This window comes from Erinaceus europaeus, chromosome 3 (genome assembly GCF_950295315.1).
Source record: "Erinaceus europaeus chromosome 3, mEriEur2.1, whole genome shotgun sequence".
Taxonomy (NCBI): Eukaryota; Metazoa; Chordata; class Mammalia; order Eulipotyphla; family Erinaceidae; genus Erinaceus; species Erinaceus europaeus.
The window spans coordinates 72412145-72433056 of NC_080164.1; the positions used below are offsets into that span (position 1 = coordinate 72412145).

The following is a 20912-nucleotide window of genomic DNA, read 5'->3' on the forward strand; positions in this document are numbered from 1 at the left end:
TCAGTGGAAACTGAAATGCTTTCCCCTCCAAAGAGGCATCCACCTGGGGCTGGCCCCAGTTGAACAACTCACAAGAGTGATTTATTTATTCCACAACTCGAAGAAATTCACTAAACAGCTTCAGAGCACTGTTGTGTGCCAGTGGGCCACAACGGCAGCCCTATCCCTGCCCTAAAGGCTCTCAGGCTAGAGGAGCAGGCAGTTCAGCCCAGAGGGAGACTGAGGAAGGGAAAGAAGAAGGTTGGATATTGTGTGCACCCAAAGGAACCCAAATGCAGCCTGTGGATATAAAGGAAGAATTTCTTCCGAGATCAGACCAGATTGGGCGTGTTCATGGTGGTACTGCCACAGACATCAAGGAAGAATTTCTGAGAGAAATCAGTTATGTCATTAAAACACAGAGAGGCTGGAAGAAGCTCCCCAGCAGAGCACACAGCTCACCATGCTTGAGGATCCAGGTTCAAGCCCCAGTACCACATGGAAAGGGAAAGCTTCATGAGCAGTGGAGCAGTGCTGTGTTCTGTCTCCTGTCTTCTGTTTCTGAAATTGAAAAAAAAAAAAAAGCATCAGAAATTGTGGAATTATGCAGGTGCAGAGCTCCCATGAAGCTCTGGCAAAGCAAACAAATGAGCAGAGGAATGAATATCTTGCAAAGCCAAGCAGAATCCCAAGTTGGGCACCCTACATAGAATTATACTTGTGTACTCACCACCTCCAGCTCTGGCCACACTCCTCCTCAGCCTGTTTCCTCCCTTCGTATCCACCCACCCCCAAAATAGTACATCTGACCAGATGCTACCCTCACATCCACTCCCTCAGTGACTAGAGGTAGTTCTAGCCCTTGGTGTCCACGCTGAAACCTCAAAGGCAGCTGGGGCAGAGGGCTCTTTTACCCACCACTTCTGCCCTCCAGGACATGAGATCTCTTCAGAAGCTTGCTTACCTGTTCCAAACCCACTATGAAATCCCACAGACTTTTCTTCTCTGAGTCCTGCTGCCTTCAGCTCCCCAGCCTATCTGGTAATTTCTCTAGGTCCCATCCCCAAGTCTCCATTTCTGGGGGTCCTCTCTCTGGTCAGGATGCCTTTTTAAAAAATATCTTAATTGTATTTTTTTAAATATTTATTTATTTATTCCCTTTTGTTGCCCTGGTTTTTATTGTTGTAGTTATTATTATTGTCATCGTTGTTGGATAGGACAGAGAGAAATGGGAGAAAGGAGGGGAAGACAGAGAGGGGGAGCGAAAGACAGACATCTGCAGACCTGCTTCACCACCTGTGAAGTGACTCCCCTGCAGGTGGGAAGCCAGGGCTCGATCCGGGATCCTTACTCTGGTCCTTGCGCTTAACCTGCTGCGCTACAGCCTGACTCCTTTTAATTGTATTTTTTATGTTTTCTTTTTTATTTATTTATTGATTTCTTCCCTTTTGTTGTTTTATTACTGTAGTTATTATTGTTGGTATTGATGTCATCATTGTTGGATAGTACAGTGAGAAATGGAGAGAGGAAGGGAAGACAGAGAGGGGGAGAGAAAGATAGACACCTGCAGACCTGCTTCACTGCCTGTGAAGCAACTCCCCTGCAGATGGAGAGCCGGGGGCTCAAACCGGGGTCCTTGTGCTTCGTGCCATGTGCTCTTAACCCACTGCACTACCGCCCGATTCCCTTAATTATATTTTTAATTATTATTGGACAGAGACTGTGAGAAATTGAGGGAAGAGGAGGCAGAGAGGGAGCAAGACAGATACCTGCAGCCTTGTTTTACCACTTATGAAGCTTTCCCCCTGTATTTGGGGACCAGGGGCTTAAACCTGGGTCCTTGTGCACTATAATTGTATACTTAGCCAGGTATGCCACTGCCTGGCTCATGCAATCAGTTTTTTTCCTAACATGGGTGTCGGCTGGTCAATCCACACCCCTATCCTGTTTATGTCTTTCACTAGTGGGGCAGGGCTCTGGAGAGATGGGGTTCCAGGATATATTGGTGGAATTGTCTGCCCAAGGGATTCAGGTTGGTGTCATGGTAGCATCTGCAACTTGGTGTCTAAAAAAGCATTAAGATATAAAGCAGAACAAATTGTTTAATAATCAGGAACCTAAAGACAAGAAAATAGCAAATGAGATTTGGGGTTCCCATTTTGGAAAAAGTTAGTAGGTCCATTTTAGGTATATTCCAAGGGCCCATAACTTTACTAATTTTTGGCTGAGCCTGACAGCTAACATGCAGGTGGACCCAAGGTATTATCTGGAAAGATGGTGTCAGGGTTGCAAAAAGGACTAGAAGGCTCAATCAGAGAAGACAGTAGCTCCCAAATCTGGGAAAAGTATCTAAATACCATTGACTGTAAGCTCCATCGATTTGATCTGGGGCCTATATTCAGTGCAGGAGCCTGTGTGACCTCTGCATCCCTGTAGGTCTGAGTTCGCATTCTGTGGTCCTAGCTAGGAACATTCTAGGCTGCACCCATTACCAGACCCATTTTCCTCAGGTGGTAGAGGATTTTGGTCCGACCTCTCTTCTGAGAATGGGGCAATCCCTACCACTATTGATCCATATTGAGGGCAAGGTCCTATAGGATCCCAAAAAGGGGCCAATATGTTGCTCCTGATGGAGATGGCTAGTGACAGTGGAGAGAGGGACTTATTAGAGGTCTAGGCATGAGAGGTAAAATCTTTGACTACCAGTGGCTGAGCTTGGTCACCAGCCCTTCTCCCCAGGGAGAACTGTAGGTCAGTTCCAACCCTCTCATCTTGCCTTGGTCTTGTTGTTGTTGTTGTCTTGGTTACCTAACCCTATCCCTTTTAAATTTATGTAGCATTCCCCGCCCTCTTCTTAAATTCACGGGCACACACAACACTGTCATCATTCAAATAAGTCCAGGGCTTTAGAAACAGAGACAGAGCCCTGATCAAAGTCCTGTTTTTTGTTTGTTTGTTTTTGTCGAGATCAGGCATAGAAAGGGAAGAAAGAGGGCAAAATTGAGATGGATAAGTGAAAACATCTAAAAGGTGTGATGGGTAGCAGGAAGTGGGTCAGTCGTTGCAGGTTTTCTTGGTGATGGATAGAAGTTAAGGTTACTAGAAACCTTCCCTCAGCATGGCTGGATCTGAAGCCAGAGGCCTGCGCTTGAATCCCTTGAGTTGGATGTCTCTACTATCAAGGAAGTGGGGGGTTCCTGACAGAGATGTTTTCCTCCTACATGTAAACCCTTTTGTTAGATTCCCTTCTCCCGCCATCATAAAACCCATGTGAGAAAACAATCTCTTTGTTTCCATACTGAGTATATCTCTCTGAGGATAAAGAAAGTGTGCCTGCAGACTGAGTATTTCTCTCTGAGGATAAAGAAAGTGTGCCTGCAGACTGAGTATATCTCTCTGAAGATAAAGAAAGTGTGCCTGCAGACTGAGTATATCTCTCTGAGGATAAAGAAAATGTGCCTGCAGACTGAGTATATCTCTCTGAGGATAAAAAAAGTGTGCCTGCAGACTGAGTATATCTCTCTGAGGATAAAGAAAGTGTGCCTGCAGACTGAGTATTTCTCTCTGAGGATAAAGAAAGTGTGCCTGCAGACTGAGTATTTCTCTCTGAGGATAAAGAAAGTGTGCCTGCAGACTGAGTATATCTCTCTGAGGATAAAGAAAGTGTGCCTGCAGACTGAGTATATCTCTCTGAAGATAAAGAAAGTGTGCCTGCAGACTGAGTATTTCTCTCTGAGGATAAAGAAAGTGTGCCTGCAGACTGAGTATATCTCTCTGAGGATAAAGAAAGTGTGCCTGCAGACTGAGTATATCTCTCTGAGGATAAAGAAAGTGTGCCTGCAGACTGAGTATATCTCTCTGAGGATAAAGAAAGTGTGCCTGCAGACTGAGTATATCTCTCTGAGGATAAAGAAAGTGTGCCTGCAGACTGAGTATATCTCTCTGAGGATAAAGAAAGTGTGCCTGCAGACTGAGTATTTCTCTCTGAGGATAAAGAAAGTGTGCCTGCAGACTGAGTATTTCTGAGGATAAAGAAAGTGTGCCTGCAGACTGAGTATATCTCTCTGAGGATAAAGAAAGTGTGCCTGCAGACTGAGTATATCTCTCTGAGGATAAAGAAAATGTGCCTGCAGACTGAGTATATCTCTCTGAGGATAAAGAAAGTGTGCCTGCAGACTGAGTATATCTCTCTGAGGATAAAGAAAGTGTGCCTGCAGACTGAGTATTTCTCTCTGAGGATAAAGAAAGTGTGCCTGCAGACTGAGTATTTCTCTCTGAGGATAAAGAAAGTGTGCCTGCAGACTGAGTATATCTCTCTGAGGATAAAGAAAGTGTGCCTGCAGACTGAGTATTTCTCTCTGAGGATAAAGAAAGTGTGCCTGCAGACTGAGTATTTCTCTCTGAGGATAAAGAAAGTGTGCCTGCAGACTGAGTATATCTCTCTGAGGATAAAGAAAGTGTGCCTGCAGACTGAGTATATCTCTCTGAGGATAAAGAAAGTGTGCCTGCAGACTGAGTATATCTCTCTGAGGATAAAGAAAGTGTGCCTGCAGACTGAGTATATCTCTCTGAGGATAAAGAAAGTGTGCCTGCAGACTGAGTATATCTCTCTGAGGATAAAGAAAGTGTGCCTGCAGACTGAGTATATCTCTCTGAGGATAAAGAAAGTGTGCCTGCAGACTGAGTATATCTCTCTGAGGATAAAGAAAGTGTGCCTGCAGACTGAGTATTTCTCTCTGAGGATAAAGAAAGTGTGCCTGCAGACTGAGTATTTCTCTCTGAGGATAAAGAAAGTGTGCCTGCAGACTGAGTATATCTCTCTGAGGATAAAGAAAGTGTGCCTGCAGAGTGAATATTTCTCTTTGAGGATAAAGAAAGTGTGCCTGCAGACTGAAGAAAGGTGAAATTACAGCATCAGAACCACAGCCTTCAACAATAATAGCACTTGCTGAGCTCTGAAATGCAAAAGGTTGTAATTATTTACAATTTAATCTACTCAGCTCATTTAATCCATTCTCCTATGGGAGTTTGTGTGATTCCCAACACTTGGGGTACATGTTTCTCTCTCCTTTCACTGTCTTTCTAACAGTTCTGCTGTTTATAACTGATAGATTTTGAGCATGTTTTCTCATCTGGGTGATGGAGATAATAATGGTACCAACTCCATAAAGCTATCTGAAAATTAAAACACATCTCAAAGAAAATACTCCCTTTATAATTCCCTCTTCCTGCTGCTCCCCTCCACTTCTCCTGATTTTCCCCATTTCTACACTGTGCTGCTAATAACTGCATGTTCTTTGGTAGCTATAGACTCCCTTGCACCTTCCTGAGGGAGTTCTCCTCATAGAGTAGTGCATCCTTTCAAGCCCAACTCAGGATTCTAAATATTGAAACGCACATACACACACCTCCGTCAAAAATTAATTAAAAAAAATTTAACCCCAAGGCTGGGGAGGTGGCTCAGACATAGGTACCACATATGCTGGAGTGGAGCCCTGGTCTGCCCCTTCTGCTCCCCTCTATCTTATGAAGTAAATAAAATTTAAAAATTATGAATCTTGAGGCCAGGAGGTAGTTCACTGGTATAGCACACACCTTACCATGTGTGAAACCCAAGTTAGTTCCCAGAGAGGAGGACCAGCCTGGAGTGCATACTGCAGTGTGTCCCCTTGCAGAGGCCACTGTGACAGCCCCTGCACAGATCACATTGACTGCCTTCCAGTGTAGGGGTGAGCATTGCCTGAACTACACCCAGTCTTACATTCCCCCATAATACCCTACGTTCCCCCTCTAGATCCCAAAAACATCCCAAGCCTCATTCCCTTTTATAGGAAAATTGACCTTGGTCAGGCCTTCCTACCTCAGACCATTAGGTTTTCCTACCTAGGAAAACAGGTGTCTGGGTACATAACCAGGCAGTAAACATACCCAGTGACCTTGGGGGACATGCTCAGTATCGAGCGTGTTTATAGTCCTGGGCTCTTGGCAAGAGGCCACTTTTGTTCTCTCATATATGAAGAGATACAGAGAAGCCCTTGAAGAAGCTGAGGGACTTTGGAGGATTTTAAACAGCTAGAGCCTAGAGGGCTTTGGGGGGACTTTAGTGAGGGCCTTGAGAGGGATGCTGCTGCAGTTGAGATGTAGGCACTGATCCACGTAGCAGTTGCTGCTGCTGCCCTAGGAGCTGGCCAGCCCTGCTGACCTGCTGACCTGGAGAGAAGCTGCAAAGATAGAGAGCTGCTGGGGCCAGGTGGTGGTGCACACAACTGAGCGCACACGTTACAGTGCATGAGGACCCAGATTCAAGCCCCTGGTCCCCATCTACAGAGGGGGGAAGCTTCATGAGCAGTGGAACAGTACAGCAGGCATTTCTCTCTTCTCTTTCTCCCATATATATATATATCTTCCCACCTCCACTTTCCCTTTCATTTTCTGTATCTATTCAATACATGAATGAATAAATAAAATATTAAAAAATAGATATAGAGCTGCTGAGAAGCCCCTGCAGCTGAGGCTTGAGGAAGGAGCTACTGTCCTAGGAGCTGATAAGGCAGGGGAAAGAGAGGAGATATGAGCTGCTGCTGAACAGGGACTGAGCAGGGGGGAGCTAAGCTGAGCTGATTCCCCACCAGAATGAAGATCTGACTGCCTGCCTCTATCTTGTCTTCCCATGTCTCCTTCCAGTTCCCACCATTGGTGCCTCCCCTGTGGTTCCTGCAAGACACGTTTGCTTCTCTTGTAATTAGGCATAAAATTCACTGCTTCCAGCTGTCTGCTGGCTCCTCAGAAACTTGCTATGCCTACCTGGCATAGTTTCATTTTTTTCAATGTATTTTTCAATGTATTTTCAATGTCAGGTGTTCAGTGAATATCTGTTCAATGAGTGGCTGAATAAGTGAATCATTGCTTTAATAAATAAACACAGCCATGGCTTATCAGGCTTTGTCTCAGGCAAATATGCTGAGTCTCCTGCACTAATCATTAGTGCCATACTTCTAGAAACACCGGGGGGGGGGGGGGGGGAGAGGTTCTCAGTCAGTTTAAGACTGATGCAAGCTGGTGAGGATTTTATGGAGTGCCTCTCAAGAGCCAGAAATCCAACCGTCTCTCCACGATGTTTGGCTCTAGAATCTCCTTTCACTGCAGCTTTTAAATCCTGGTTTGACTGCCCCCACCATGTGGCTCAAACTTAGGAGCTAGACTCCAACTGTTTCTGGTTTTCTGCATATCTTTTTGCGGTTTTCTGACACTTTTGCCACCAAGTCTTCCCATTCAATACAAAAATGTTATATGTCACGTTTGCTGGAGGATACCTGAAACAAAACACACAAAAATCTCATTGCACACTCCACATATAGGAACACTGGCTGTAGAGGCTGAGTTATCTGAGGGTGAGTGTGTGGTGACATTTCATTTTGCCTTTGGGCGGCACACAGCCTCTGGGAAACTCCTTTCCTCCACTTCCACCCCCACTTTCATAACTAACCCAGACTCTCCACAGCTTTGGTTTCTCCATGGGATGGAAGGAAATGGCTGGCCTTGTGAATAAGCCCCAGTCAGATAAAGTCTATTTCCAGGGGAGTCAGGTGGTAACGCAGCGGGTTAAGCGCAGGTGGCGTGAAGCGCAAGGACCGGCTAAGGACCGGCTAAGTATCCCAGTTCCAGCCCTCAGCTCCCCCCCTGCAGGGAAGTCGCTTCACAGGCGGTGAAGCAGGTCTGCAGGTGTCTATCTTTCTCTCCCCCTCTCTGTCTTCCCCTCCTCTCTCCATTTCTCTCTGTCCTATCCAACAACAACATCAATAACAACAACAAAAAAAAAGGGCAACAAAAGGGAAAATAAATTTTTTAAAAGTCTATTCCCAAGAGCACTTTACCTTTCTAACTTCAGGCCATATTTGGGGCTCCCCCTTTGCTTAAGGGGACCCATTCCTGTCTCAGAAGAACAAGCAGGATGTGAGGTGGTAGTGATGATGGTTGTCCTGACTTGGCTACTAATCAGAGCTTTAGCATTTCCTGCCATCCTTTTTTTTTTTTCAAGTCTTTACTTACTTGAAAGAGACAGCCAGAAATCGAGAGGGAAGGGGAAGATAGAGAGGAAGAGACAGGAGCTCCAGTGATGCAAGCGGTTAGCACACGGTACTTATACAGAGAGGAAGAGACAGAGAGACCCCTGTAGGCCTGCTTCACCAGGTGAAGACCAGGGGCTTGAGCCTGGGTCCTTGTGCATTGTAACATGTGCACTCAACCAGGTGCACCACCACCCAGCCCCAGCTTTAGCATTTCCAAGGTCACTTTTAGAGAAAGCAAGGCCTGTTGTGCTTGTGGGAAATTCGAATGTTGTTGCCTCAGAGTCAGGAGGAGACAGTGGGGAATTGATACGTGGGTGCTCATCACACAGTACTGCAAAAAAACTGAGTAAACAACACAGTCTGGCCAGGGCCTGGAGTGTGTGTATGTTTGGGGGTGGGAGGGGTGCTGAGAAAGCTGCTCTTCTCTATGGGATGAAATGTGTGAACCCAGGGATGGAAAACAGGGTGCTACTACTGCTTAAGCACAATTTTATAAGCTACTGCTTTCTAGAGCCTACTCATGGTTCAGAGTCACCTCTAAGCTCAAGGGTGTTTCATCTAACAACTGGAACAGAAAGGCACTGATTGATCAAGATGGTCACTTCTGGAGCAGAGCTCTAGAGGCCCCTGCTGTGCCCGGCACTAATCCTCCACTTGCAGGTTTATAAGAAGGCCCATGGCAGGGAAGACTGGGAAATTTGTGAGAGGTTTTTAGACAGGAACTGTTCACTAGCCAGCAGAATCTTTTAATATCCCCACAACCAGTACTGTTGTACCAATGTGGACAGCCAGAATGCCAGCGGGCTCTCACCCTCACAGCCTGATTGTTCTCTGCTGCCTTTGTTTTTTGTACCACATTCACATTTCTATTTGCCCATCTTTCAGTCAGACCTGTGCCATGTCTGGTTTTGGTAGCCTCCACTACAGGAATCAGCATGTCCTAATCTGCTGTGGCCTTTAGAGGCAAGCATACCAAGTCAGTAATCCCCAAAGCCAGCTGTGCATGAGGGCCACCATAGTAATACTAAAGGTAGACAGCCAGTGGCAGCTGTAAATCTGCTGAACATGCCAGGTGATTCTAGCACACAAACAGGCTTACAAGCCCCTGCCCTCATCCTAAATCCAGGATGTGCAGAGTTCTGGAACAACAAGAGTACAAAGAGGCATGCTCCTTGAAAGAAGATGGGAGTCAATAGCCACTCACAATGGCCGCTTCTTCCTGGTGGGTATAGTCAACACAAACAGCAGCAGCATTGTGACCACGAGGATTCCAGCCACTGTCAAAGCAGCAATGATGATGTTCTTCTCAAGGAACTGCAGGAATTGTGCGCATGGTATGTCTCTATTTCGAATATCTAAATGAGAACACACATGGCAGTGTCAACAAACTACCCCACACAGAGCTGCAGGGACAACCTGACAGTTGAACTTGAAGCCACAATGAAAACCTTAGCATCTATGCCACTGTCTCCAAGTGTCCTCTTAGGTAAGGAACTGGCTCTTTTTAGGGAAATGTATTCATAAGCCATTTGATGTTAGAGGTGAGATGCTGACAATATAAACTATCAAGCAGCAAAGCTACCAAAAAGGTTATGTTGTTTGTTTGCTTTTGTGTGTTTGGTTACTTATTTATATCAGAACACTGCTCAACTCTGGCTTATGGTGGTGCTAGGAATTTAGAATTTAGCCTGCAAGCTCAGAGCCTTGGGCATGAAAGTCATTTGCAGAATCATCATGCTGTGATCCCAGATGTAAAACAAACAAACAAACAAACAAATAAAAAGAACAGTTCAGCTAGAGGGTTATGAGAGGTGAAAAATTCTACTGCAGTTGTTTTTAAGAACAACGAGGCAGAATATTCTATTGACTATTCAATACTATGCTTTTCCCAGGGCTGGATACAGCCTCTTTTCTGCTGTCCCTTGATTATCCCCCTACCCTCCATCTCAGAACACACACACACATACATACAGTCTGGCTCATGTGTGTAGGTGTGGGGGGATTTCCTGACATAAGAGAAACATGGTAACAAAGAGGATCCTGAACTCTGGAAACTTTCTAGGGACTTGCAAGGGTAGATTTGGAATGTCACCAAGTATGGGCTTGGAAACACAAGGCAAGCAGAGCTAGCTCTCAAAAAGGATCTAGCTGATATCAGGACTCTTAGAGTTTCTGCCATCCTATTTTGAATAGGTCGAGGGAAGAGACACAGGGGCACATGACAGGAATCATACTGCTGCTGAGGGGAGCCTAGAAATGCAGATAGGAGAGTGCTGGCTAAGGGTTTTCTCCAATTATGGAGAGAAAACTGACCACATCTAACTTCCAGCCTTCACCTGTACTGTACTGAGAAGCAGCAGTACCAGGCAACTCCATGGGCTTTGTGGAAATAATCCAGCATTTAACTTCATAGAATTAAGAAGTGACAAACAGGGGGCTGGGTGATAGCACACCAGGTTAAGCTTGCGTTGTATGAAGCGCAAAGATTCTGGTTCAAGCCCCTGGCTCCCCACCTGCAGGATGGTCAGTTCACAAGTGGTGAAGCAGGTCTGCAGGTGTCTGTCTTTCTCTCCCCCTACCTTCCCCTCCTTTCTCAATTTCTCTCTGTCCTGTCCAACAACAACAAATGGAAAAGGATGGGCTCCAGGAGCAGTGGATTCGTGGTGCAGGCACAAGGCCCCAGAGATAACTCTGGAGGCAAAAAAAAAAAAAAAAGTGACAAGTATCTGGGGAAATGGCTCAGTTGATAAAGTATCAGGACTTTCATGACTGAGGCTCTCAGTTCAATACCTGGCAATACGCATACTAGAGTGGTGTTCTAACTTACTTCTCTGTCTCTTATGAAACTTTCTCTCTCATATGTAATGAACAAAATAAATCACGTAAAAAAAAGTGACAAGTGAGGCCCTGTGGTGGTGCACCTGATTGAGCGCACATGTTACAGTGCACAAGAACCAAGGTTCTATCCCCTGGTCCCCACCTGCAAGGGGAAAGCTTCATGAGTGCTGAAGCAGGGCTGCAGGTGTCTATCTCTCTTCCTCTCTATCTCCCCCTTCCCTCTTGATTTCTGGCTGCTTCTATCCAATTAATAAATAAAGATAATTTTTTTTAAAAAGTGACAAGTGGGTATAATTTTGACAGCCAATGGCTACATGGAGGGCCTGCTGGACTTGTTATCTGCACCCTGCAGTATTGGGTAAGTTTCCTTCCACTATTTACAGGTCTGGCTGATCGAAACTAGGTTAACATTTGACATTTAGTCTCCTACTCATTAGAAAGCCTCAGTGCACACTAACACCAGGTGCTCAGAATATGCTTATGTTGTAAATTACCCTGACTATAGAAACAACATACATTTTTTTTAAGTGCTCAAATTCTTGGAGCTAGTTTAATCTACAATTTTTTTATTGTTAGTGATAAATTCATGATTTTAACTTAGATCATATGCTTTTAAATTTTTTATTTTATTTATTTATTTATTTATTTATTGGATAAACAGAATTGAGAAGGAAGGGGAGATATAGAGGAAGAGAGACAGAGAGACACCTGCAGCACTGCTTCACCACTTGCAAAGCTTTTACCCTGCTGGTGGGGACCAGGGGCTTGAACCTGAGTCCTTGTGCACTGTAACATGTTTGCTCAACCAGATGCACCAACACCTGGCCTCAGATTATATGCTCTTATGAATGAAAAGTATTCTGATATCTATTCTATTAAAATACAACAAAATGGGAGTCAGGCAGGTAGCGCAGCAGGTTAAGCGCAGATGGTGCAAAGTGCAAGGACCAGCATAAGGATCCTAGTTCAAGCCCCCGGCTCCCCACCTGCAGGGGAGTCGCTTCACAAGCAGTGAAGCAGGTCTGTAGGTGTCTATCTTTCTTTCCCCCTCTCTGTCTTCCCCTCCTTTCTCCATTTCTCTCTGTCCTATCCAACAACGATGACATCAATAACTACAACAATAAAATAACAAGGGCAACAAAAGTGAATAAATAAATAAATAAATATTATTTTTAAAAATACGACAAGAGGCAAACCAATGCATTCTGAAGTCATCTGGATGTTTAAGAATCATATTTAGGGGGCCGGGCAGTGGTACACCCAGAAAAGCACATGTTACACATGTTACAGTAAAGCAAGGCTCTAGGTTCAAGCCCCCAGTCCCCACCTGCAGGGGGAAAGCTTCATGAGTGGTGAAGCAGGCCTGCAAGATATTTCTCTTTCTCTGCTGCAGGGTATCTCTCTTTCTCTCTCCCTATCTCCACCTTCCTCTCAATTTCTCTCTATACACATCAAAAATGAAGACAGGAAAAGAAAGCATGGTCACCTGGAGCAGTGAAATTTTGGGGCAGGCTTACCAAGCCCCAGTGATAACCCTGCTGGCAATTAAAAAAAAAAATCTTATTTACCAAATGCTATATAAGTTAGTACCTGATTTTGTTGCTCCTTGAAGTGTCTTTTTATCAAAAGATATTAACTGCTTATTTGTACTCCTGTCAAGCACAGAAGGTTCTTTATCCTCTGTTTCCTCTGAAATGTGACCTACAAAGATAAAAGAGAACAACCATTGACCTGTGATAAGTTCTGGTTTTATTTATTTATTTATTTATTTATTTTTAACATATTTTCCATTAATGTTTTACAGTCGCCAGTAAATACAATAGTTTGTATATGCATAACATTACTCAGTTTTCCACATAACAAATTCTGGTTTTATAACAAAAGTAACTTTCACTATCCAGAGTAAGGAGCTGGGGGAGGCTTTGGACACCAGTCCAAGTACAAAGTAGACCTTTGTTTTTTTTAATATATACATATATTCATATATTTTTATAGGAATTGAAAAATATGAAGAGAGAAAGAGATACCTGCTGTACCATTTCACCATGCATAAGCCTTCTCCCTGACAAGTGGAGAAGTGAGGATTGGGGTTTGCTCTCACCTGTGGGGGATGCTTCATAAGTTATGAAGCAGAGCTGCAGCTGCCTCTCTTTCTCTCCCTCTATCTCTCTATTCCTCTCAATTTGTCATATCAGATAAAATAAAGAAAAAATTAATCAACAGATTTACAAATACATATATAAATGGTGTTCAGAAAATTCATGCCACATTTTTGCATTGAAAAATACATCATGACTTTTCTAACAAACACACACACACACACACACACACACACACACACACACACAATAGCTTAGAAAACAAATACTGGGGGGCAGGGTGGTAGCACTGTGGGTTAAGGACCAGCACAAGGATCCTGGTTCAAGTCCCAGGCTCTCCACCTACGAGGGTTGGGGTGCTTCACAAGCAGTAAAGCAGGTCTGTAGATGTCCATCTTTCTCTCCCCCTTTCTGTCTTCCCCTCCTCTCTTGATTTCTCTCTGTCCTATCCAACAATGACAGCAATAACAACAATAATAATAACAACAACAATGATAAACAAGAGCAACAAAAGGAAAAAACTAGCCTTCAGGTGCAGTGGATTTGTTGTGCAGGTACCGAGCTCCAGCAATAACCCTGGAGGCAATAAAATAAAATTAAATAAAATTAAATTAGATTTAATTTAATTTAAAAAATAAAACAAATACTGTAGAGGAAACTAGTCGTACAAGACATTAAAACATACTATTCCATGCTCTAATTAAAACTTTTTGGTATGGGGCCAGGCAGTGGAGCACCTGGTAAAGTGCTCACATTACAGTGCACAAGGACCCATGTTCAAGCCCTTGGTCCCCACCTGCAAGGGGGAAAGCTTCATGAGTAGTGAAGCAGGGCTACTGGTGTCTCTCTCTATCTCCCCTCTCTCTCAATTTCTCTCTGTCTCTACTCAATAATAAATAAATAAATAATATGTATCTCAGGAGGTGGTACAGAATATAGAGTGTTGGATTCTCGGATATGAGGTCCTGAGTTCAATCCCCATGGCATATGTACCAAAGTGATGTCTGGTTCTTTCTCACTCTCTCTCATTAATAAAAAAATATATTTTAAAAATAAAAATAAGTTGTATTGCACCAAAGTAAAAGACTCTGAGGTGGGGAGGGGGAGAATACAGGTCCAAGAAGGATGACAGAGGACTTAGTGGGGGTTGTATTGTTATACGGAAAACTGAGAAGTGTTATGCATGTACAAACTATTGTATTTACTGTTGAATGTAAAACATTAATGCCCCAATAAAGAAATTTAAAAAAAGAAAACACCTTCACAGAATAAATAGCCTCAAGCCTTCAAAAATTAATTAATTAATTAATTAAATAAGTAAATAATATTAAAGAATTCTTGGTACTATTATCTATCAAGGACAAGCTCAAGGAAAGACTATGTATATAGCCTATGAGAATTTAGCATACAATAGAGGGCTTATTCAGACCACTGGGGCAAAGATGGACTTTCTCTTTGGATCTTGTTTTTCAACTTCTGCCTGAGAGTGAGATCATCCCATATTCATCCTTCTGTTTCTGACTTATTTCACTTAACATGAATTTTTCAAGGTTCAAAAGATGGGCTTTCTAATAAATGGTACTGGAACAATTGGGTAGCACTAAACAGAAAAAATGAATGACATGGACTGATTGGACTACCATTCTAGCCCATGTGTGGACCTCAGTACAAAACCCAAACATCACTTTTCCATGGTAGACTCAGATACCAAAGAGATGCTCAACTCTCTTTATGATTATCATGCCATTTACAGAAGGAAATGTGTAGGTCTTCTTTGGGGATATTAAGAACCTCATGCAGAACAGTGCAACATTTTATCCACTTTTCCACCTTCCAGACCATAGGATTTTTTTAAATCATATTTTGCTACTAAGGTTATCACTGGGGCTCTAGACCTGAACAGTTCCACTGCTTCTGGCAGACTCTCTCCTCCTTTAGACAGAGAGTAAGAGACACAGAAAGAAGGAGAGATGTTAAAGCACTGCATGCAGCTTCTCCCATGTGGTAGTTGGGGGATCAAACCCAGGTCCTCAAGCATCATAAAGTGTAGATTGTACTCCCACCCCAGCCAAGTATTTCTCAAGGAGATAGACTGAGCTCCATCATCTGTATGCACACTCTCTCACTGATTGTGAACAATCAATTGTCGCACGTATAAGAAATATTACCTACTAACCCCCCCAACTACAATTTTATCAATTTTCACTTACTATTATTGGAAGTTCTGTTCATGCTGTCAGAGGAAAATTCTAGTTTAGAAGAATTCCTTGCAACACTGGTGACTGTGATGTAATATATGAAGAAAACAGAGAGCGGGTGAAGTAACAAGTTTTCATCAGTAAACATTTTTTTTTTCAAACATGGAAATGCAATATGGAATTCAACTTGTACTGAGAAATGTGTATTTGAGGAGGCTGGGCAGTGGCACATCTAGTTAAGTGCGCATAGTACTATGTGCAAGAACTGCTCAGGGATTGGTGTTCGAGTCCCGGCTCCCCACCTGCAGGGGGGATGCTTCACAAGTGGTGAGGCAGGTCTGCAGGTGTCTCTCTGTCTTTCTCCCTCTCTATTTTCTCCTCCCCTCTTAATTTCTCTCTGTCCTATCTAATATAAAGAAAGGGGGGGAGTGGCTGTCAGGATTCATAGTACTGACACGGAGCCCCAGAAATAACCCTGGAGGCAAAAAGAAATTAAATGAAATGTGTATTTGAAAGTGAGGATTCTGTTGGGACATGAATGTAATTAGCATATGGCTGATGTCAGCCTGACATCCAGTCAGAAGCATAGTCATAGGCAAACCCACAAGGGATTGTGGGTGTATAGGAAGTAATTTAAACAAGTGTCTGGCAGAAATTAATCTCTGCTCCTGCTGCCCTTGTCTGCTCGCCTTCTCCCTGGACTTCCATGGTAACTAGCCTAAGGGCTTACAGCTTCACGCCATGGCTAATGGTTCTTTCCCCCTTTTGCCTGTTTTGTTGCCACAGTTTTTATGTACCTAAATAACCTGCAATGTAATAAACTACCATTTTTTGAACCCTAGCCAAAACCTACTGAAGTTTTTAATTTTTAATTACTATAAATGTCATTTTAGAGAAAGGCACTAATACACTGCAGTTGACTGTTGATTCAATCCCCAAGCAGATATCTGGGGGTAGGGGGGGACCTCACAAATTGGAATTCACATATCCATGCAAAATTCCAAACCAATGCCTATTTCTCTGTTGCCCAGATTCTTTCTTGCACTCAGGAAAGCTCTGATATACAACTGTATCCTTGTGACCTATGACTAAATAAATACCATAAAAATCTACTTTAAAAAAAGAATAGGGATTTACTTTTAGGAAGAGCCTATTCCTCACTTCTGTTACTTCTCTGGATATGCCTGGGGTAAGTGAGTTTTTGGTTTTTGGTTTTGGTGCTAGCTACAAAATGGTATCCTAACGCCTGAACCAGCTATACCCCAAAGACTGAAAAAAAGCATAAATACATGTCATACATGTGTTACCAGGGAAAGTTACTATCCTACTGCCCAGGACTCCTGTTGTTAGGAACCATGAACACCAATTCCAGCTCCTGTCCCTTGAAAAACTTCCAGGAAAACTGACACATGAATTTCAAGGGTCGCTTTAGATTATAAGCTTGGAGGTTACAGAGAGGATTTCAGACTATTCTTTCCTTCTTATCTCAATTTGACTTTGTCCCACAAGTAGAGAAGGATTAAGTGATTGCATGATTCATGACATACAATATACAAGCACATAAATATATATGCTTTTCAAGACATATACTTGCTTTTTTGGATGTCTTTCTTTCTAATTGATTTGCCAGCTGTTCTTCTTGATTCATCAAAAGGTTTACCATAAGGGATTTTGTAAATCACTTGCTCCAGAATGTCATCTCAAGTGAAGTAAATAAAGGCATGTTAGTATCAGCAGTGCAGGATTAAGATATTTTTCTCTGTAAGTCCTTCTCTGTAAATACTCAGGCAGTTGATAAACACAGTAGATAAATGTTTCAAACTCAGTGATAAAATACAAATTATATCTTGTCTTGGAGAGGGGAGTTCTAACTACTTTAGTCTTTCCAGAAAAATTGGAATTACATTAGCTATCCTGGGCACCATGCAACTATAAATTCTGCCCAAGCCTCACAATATTTAGTGTAATAATTTTCCTTCTTGTTCCTGCCATAGTTTTAATATGTCTGAAGTTCTTCCCCAAGATGTTCTTCCCAAATGGGGGCAGACTACAGGGGGTAAAAACTAAGCAGAACAGGTTTTTAAAAGTCATGAGGTTATGTATTTGCAAGGGTTACTAATAGTTCAAATGAACGACCTTACTGCACACCTCAAGGACTTAGAGGAAGAGGAACAAAGGAACCCTAAAGCAACCAGAAGAACAGAAATCACTAAAGATAGAGCAGAAATAAGCAATATCGAAAATAAAAGAACCATACAAAAGATCAATGAAGCCAAATGTTGGTTCTTTGAAAGATTAAACAAAATTGACAAACCCCTAGCCAGACTCACCAAACAAAAAAGAGAGAAGACTCAAATTAATAGAACTGTAAATGATGGAGGAGATATCACAACTGACACCACAGAAATGCAGAGAATCCTGCGAAACTTCTATAAAGAACTATACGCCACCAAGCTAGAGAATCTGGAAGAAATGGAACAATTCCTAGAAGCATATGCCCTTCCAAAACTGAGCCAACAAGAACTACAAAATCTAAATGCAACAATCACAGACAAAGAAATTGAAACTGTTATTAAGAACCTCCCCAACAACAAAAGTCCTGGACCAGATGGCTTCACAAATGAATTCTACAAAACTTTCAGGAAACAGTTAGTACCCATACTTCTTAAGCTTTTCCATAAGATTGAAGAAACAGGAATACTCCCTTCCACCTTCTATGAAGCCAACATCACCCTGATACCAAAAGCTGATAGGGACAGAACAAAAAAGGAAAATTACAGACCAATATCTCTGATGAACATAGATGCCAAAATTTTAAATAAGATCTTGGCCAACCGGATACAGCAACATATCAAAAAGATTGTTCATCACGACCAAGTGGGATTCATCCCAGGAATGCAAGGCTGGTTCAATCCATAAGTCAATCAATGTTATTCACCACATCAATAAAAGCAAAGCCAAAAACCACATGATTATCTCAATAGATGCAGAGAAAGCCTTTGACAAAATCCAACACCCATTCTTGCTCAAAACTCTACAAAAAATGGGAATAGATGGGAAATTCCTCAAGATAGTGGAGTCTATATATAGCAAACCTACAGCCAACATCATACTCAATGGACAGAAGCTGAAAGCATTCCCCCTCAGATCAGGGACTAGACAGGGCTGTCCACTGTCACCGTTACTCTTCAACATAGTATTGGAAGTTCTTGCCATAGCAATCAGGCAAGAGAAAGGAATCAAAGGAATACAGATTGGAAGGGAAGAAGTCAAGCTCTCATTATTTGCAGATGATATGATAGTATACATAGAAAAACCTAAAGAATCCAGCAGAAAACTACTGGAAGTTATTAGGCAATATAGCAAGGTGTCAAGCTACAAAATTAATGTACAAAAATCAGTGGCATTTCTTTATGCAAACACTAAATCTGAAGAAGAAGACATCCAGAAATCACTCCCATTCACTGTTTCAGCAAAATCAATCAAATACCTAGTAATAAAGTTGACCAAAGAAGTGGAAGACTTGTATGCTGAAAACTATGAGTCGCTACTCAAGGAAATAGAAACTGATACCAAGAAATGTAAAGATATCCCATGATCAAGGATTGGAAGAATAAATATCATCAAAATGAATATTCTCCCCAGACCCATATACAAATTTAATGCAATACCCATCAAAGTTCCACCAAGCTTCTTTAAGAGAATAGAACAAACACTATAATCATTTATCTGGAACCTGAAAACACCTAGAATTGCCAAAACCATCTTGAGGAAAAGAAACAGAAATGGAAGCATCACACTCCCAGACCTTAAACTATATTATAAAGCCATCATCATCAAAACAGCATGGTACTGGAACAAAAATAGGCACACAGACCAGTGGAACATAATTGAAAGCCCAGAAATAAATTCCCCACACCTATGGACATCTAATCTTTGATAAGGGGGCCCAAAGGATTAAATGGAAGAAGGAGGCTCTCTTCAGTAAATGGTGCTGGGGAAACTGGGTTGTAACATGCAGAAGAATGAAATTGAACCACTTTATCGCACCAGAAACAAAATTCAACTCCAAATGGATCAAAGACCTAGATGTCAGACCAGAAACAATCAAATACTTAGAGGAAAACACTGGTAAAACAGTTTCCCACCTACACCTCAAGGACATCTTTGATGAATCAAACCCAATTGCAAGGAAGACGAAAGCAGAAACAAACCAATGGGACTACATCAAATTGAAAAGATTCTGCACATCCAAAGAAACTATTAAACAAACAAAGAGACCCCTCACAGAATGGGAGAAGATCTTCACATGCCATACATCAGACTAGAAACTAATCACCAAAATATATAAAGAGCTCAGCAAACTTAGCACCAAAAAAGCAAATGACCCCATCCAAAAATGGGCAGAGGATATGAACAAAACATTCACTACAGAGGAGATCCAAAAGACTATCAAACATATGAAAAACTGCTCTAGGTCACTGATTGTCAGAGAAATGCAAATTAAGACAACACTAAGATACCACCTCATTCCAGTAAGAATGGCATACATCAAAAAGGACAGCAGCAACAAATGCTAGAGAGGTTGTGGGGACAGAGAAACCCTTTTACATTGCTGGTGGGAATGTAAATTGGTACAGCATCTGTGGAGAGCAGTCGGGAAAACTCTCAGAAGGCTAGACATGGACCTTCCATATGATCCAGTAATTCCTCTCCTGGGGTTATATCCCAAGGACTCTATAACACCCAACCAAAAAGAGGTGTGTACTCCTATGTTCATAGCAGCACAATTCATAATAGCTAAAACCTGGAAGCAACCCAGGTGCCCAACAACAGATGAGTGACTGAGAAAGCTGTGGTATATGCACACAATGGAATACTATGCAGCTATCAAGAACAACGAATCCACCTTCTCTGACCCATCTTGGACAGAGCTAGAAGGAATTATGTTAAGTGAGCTAAGTCAGAAAGATAAAGATGAGTATGGGATGATCCCACTCATCAACAGAAGTTGAGAAAGAAAATATGAAAGGGAAACTAAAAGCAGGACCTGACCAAATTGTAAGTATGGCACCAAAGTAAAAACCCTGTGGTGAGGGGTAGACATGCAGCTTCCTGGGACAGTGGGGGGTGGGAGTGGGTGGGAGGGATGGGCCACAGTCTTTTGGTGGTGGGAATGGTGTTTATGTACACTCCTAGTAAAATGTAGTCATATAAATCACTAGTTAATTAATACGAGAGGGGGAAAACTAGTTGTATGTCTCGAAGTTTTTCAAAACACAAACTGAATCTTTTTAATATATAGGCTGTGTAATTGATATGCAGACTCTCTCAAAAGTCTAGACCAAGTAGATCAGAAGCAACTGAGAACACAGCTATATACAAGATACTGGGTACTGTACAGCAAACCCTAACAAAAGGACTTTTCAAAGTTAACCCAATTACCAAATAATGTGATGATAACATTAACTATCCATTGTCTTTTTGAACCCTAAGACAGCAGGAACCTCACATCTCCACTATACAGCCTCTACTTCCCCCAGTCCTGGAACCGTTGGATAGGGTCCACTTTCCCGTATGCCTCTCCCAATCCATATCAAATAATATTGCATCTGCCGATCACAACCTAATCAACGCAACGATCGCCACCTCAACATGCTTCACTTCAGACTGTGTCCAGAGACTTCATGTGTGGAATGACAACCCTTCAGCTTCATTACTCAGTCACC

General features: G+C 42.5%; 1 protein-coding gene across 2 annotated transcripts in view; it reads right to left on the minus strand.

Annotated features, from left to right (window-relative positions):
- Positions 1–20912, minus strand: part of C3H2orf92 (chromosome 3 C2orf92 homolog) — a 34947-nt gene that overhangs the window by 260 nt on the left and 13775 nt on the right. The window contains exons 3-7 of one of the 2 annotated variants that reach the window (XM_060187508.1): positions 16778–16882; positions 15196–15267; positions 12477–12587; positions 9253–9403; positions 442–540 (exon numbers count right to left, since the gene is read on the minus strand). In XM_060187508.1, coding sequence (XP_060043491.1) covers positions 442–540; positions 9253–9403; positions 12477–12587; positions 15196–15267; positions 16778–16882 — 538 coding nt within the window. Of the gene's footprint in view, positions 1–441; positions 541–6871; positions 7293–9252; positions 9404–12476; positions 12588–15195; positions 15268–16777; positions 16883–20912 lie in introns of those variants that run through there. The other variant, XM_060187509.1, reaches the window with a different exon arrangement.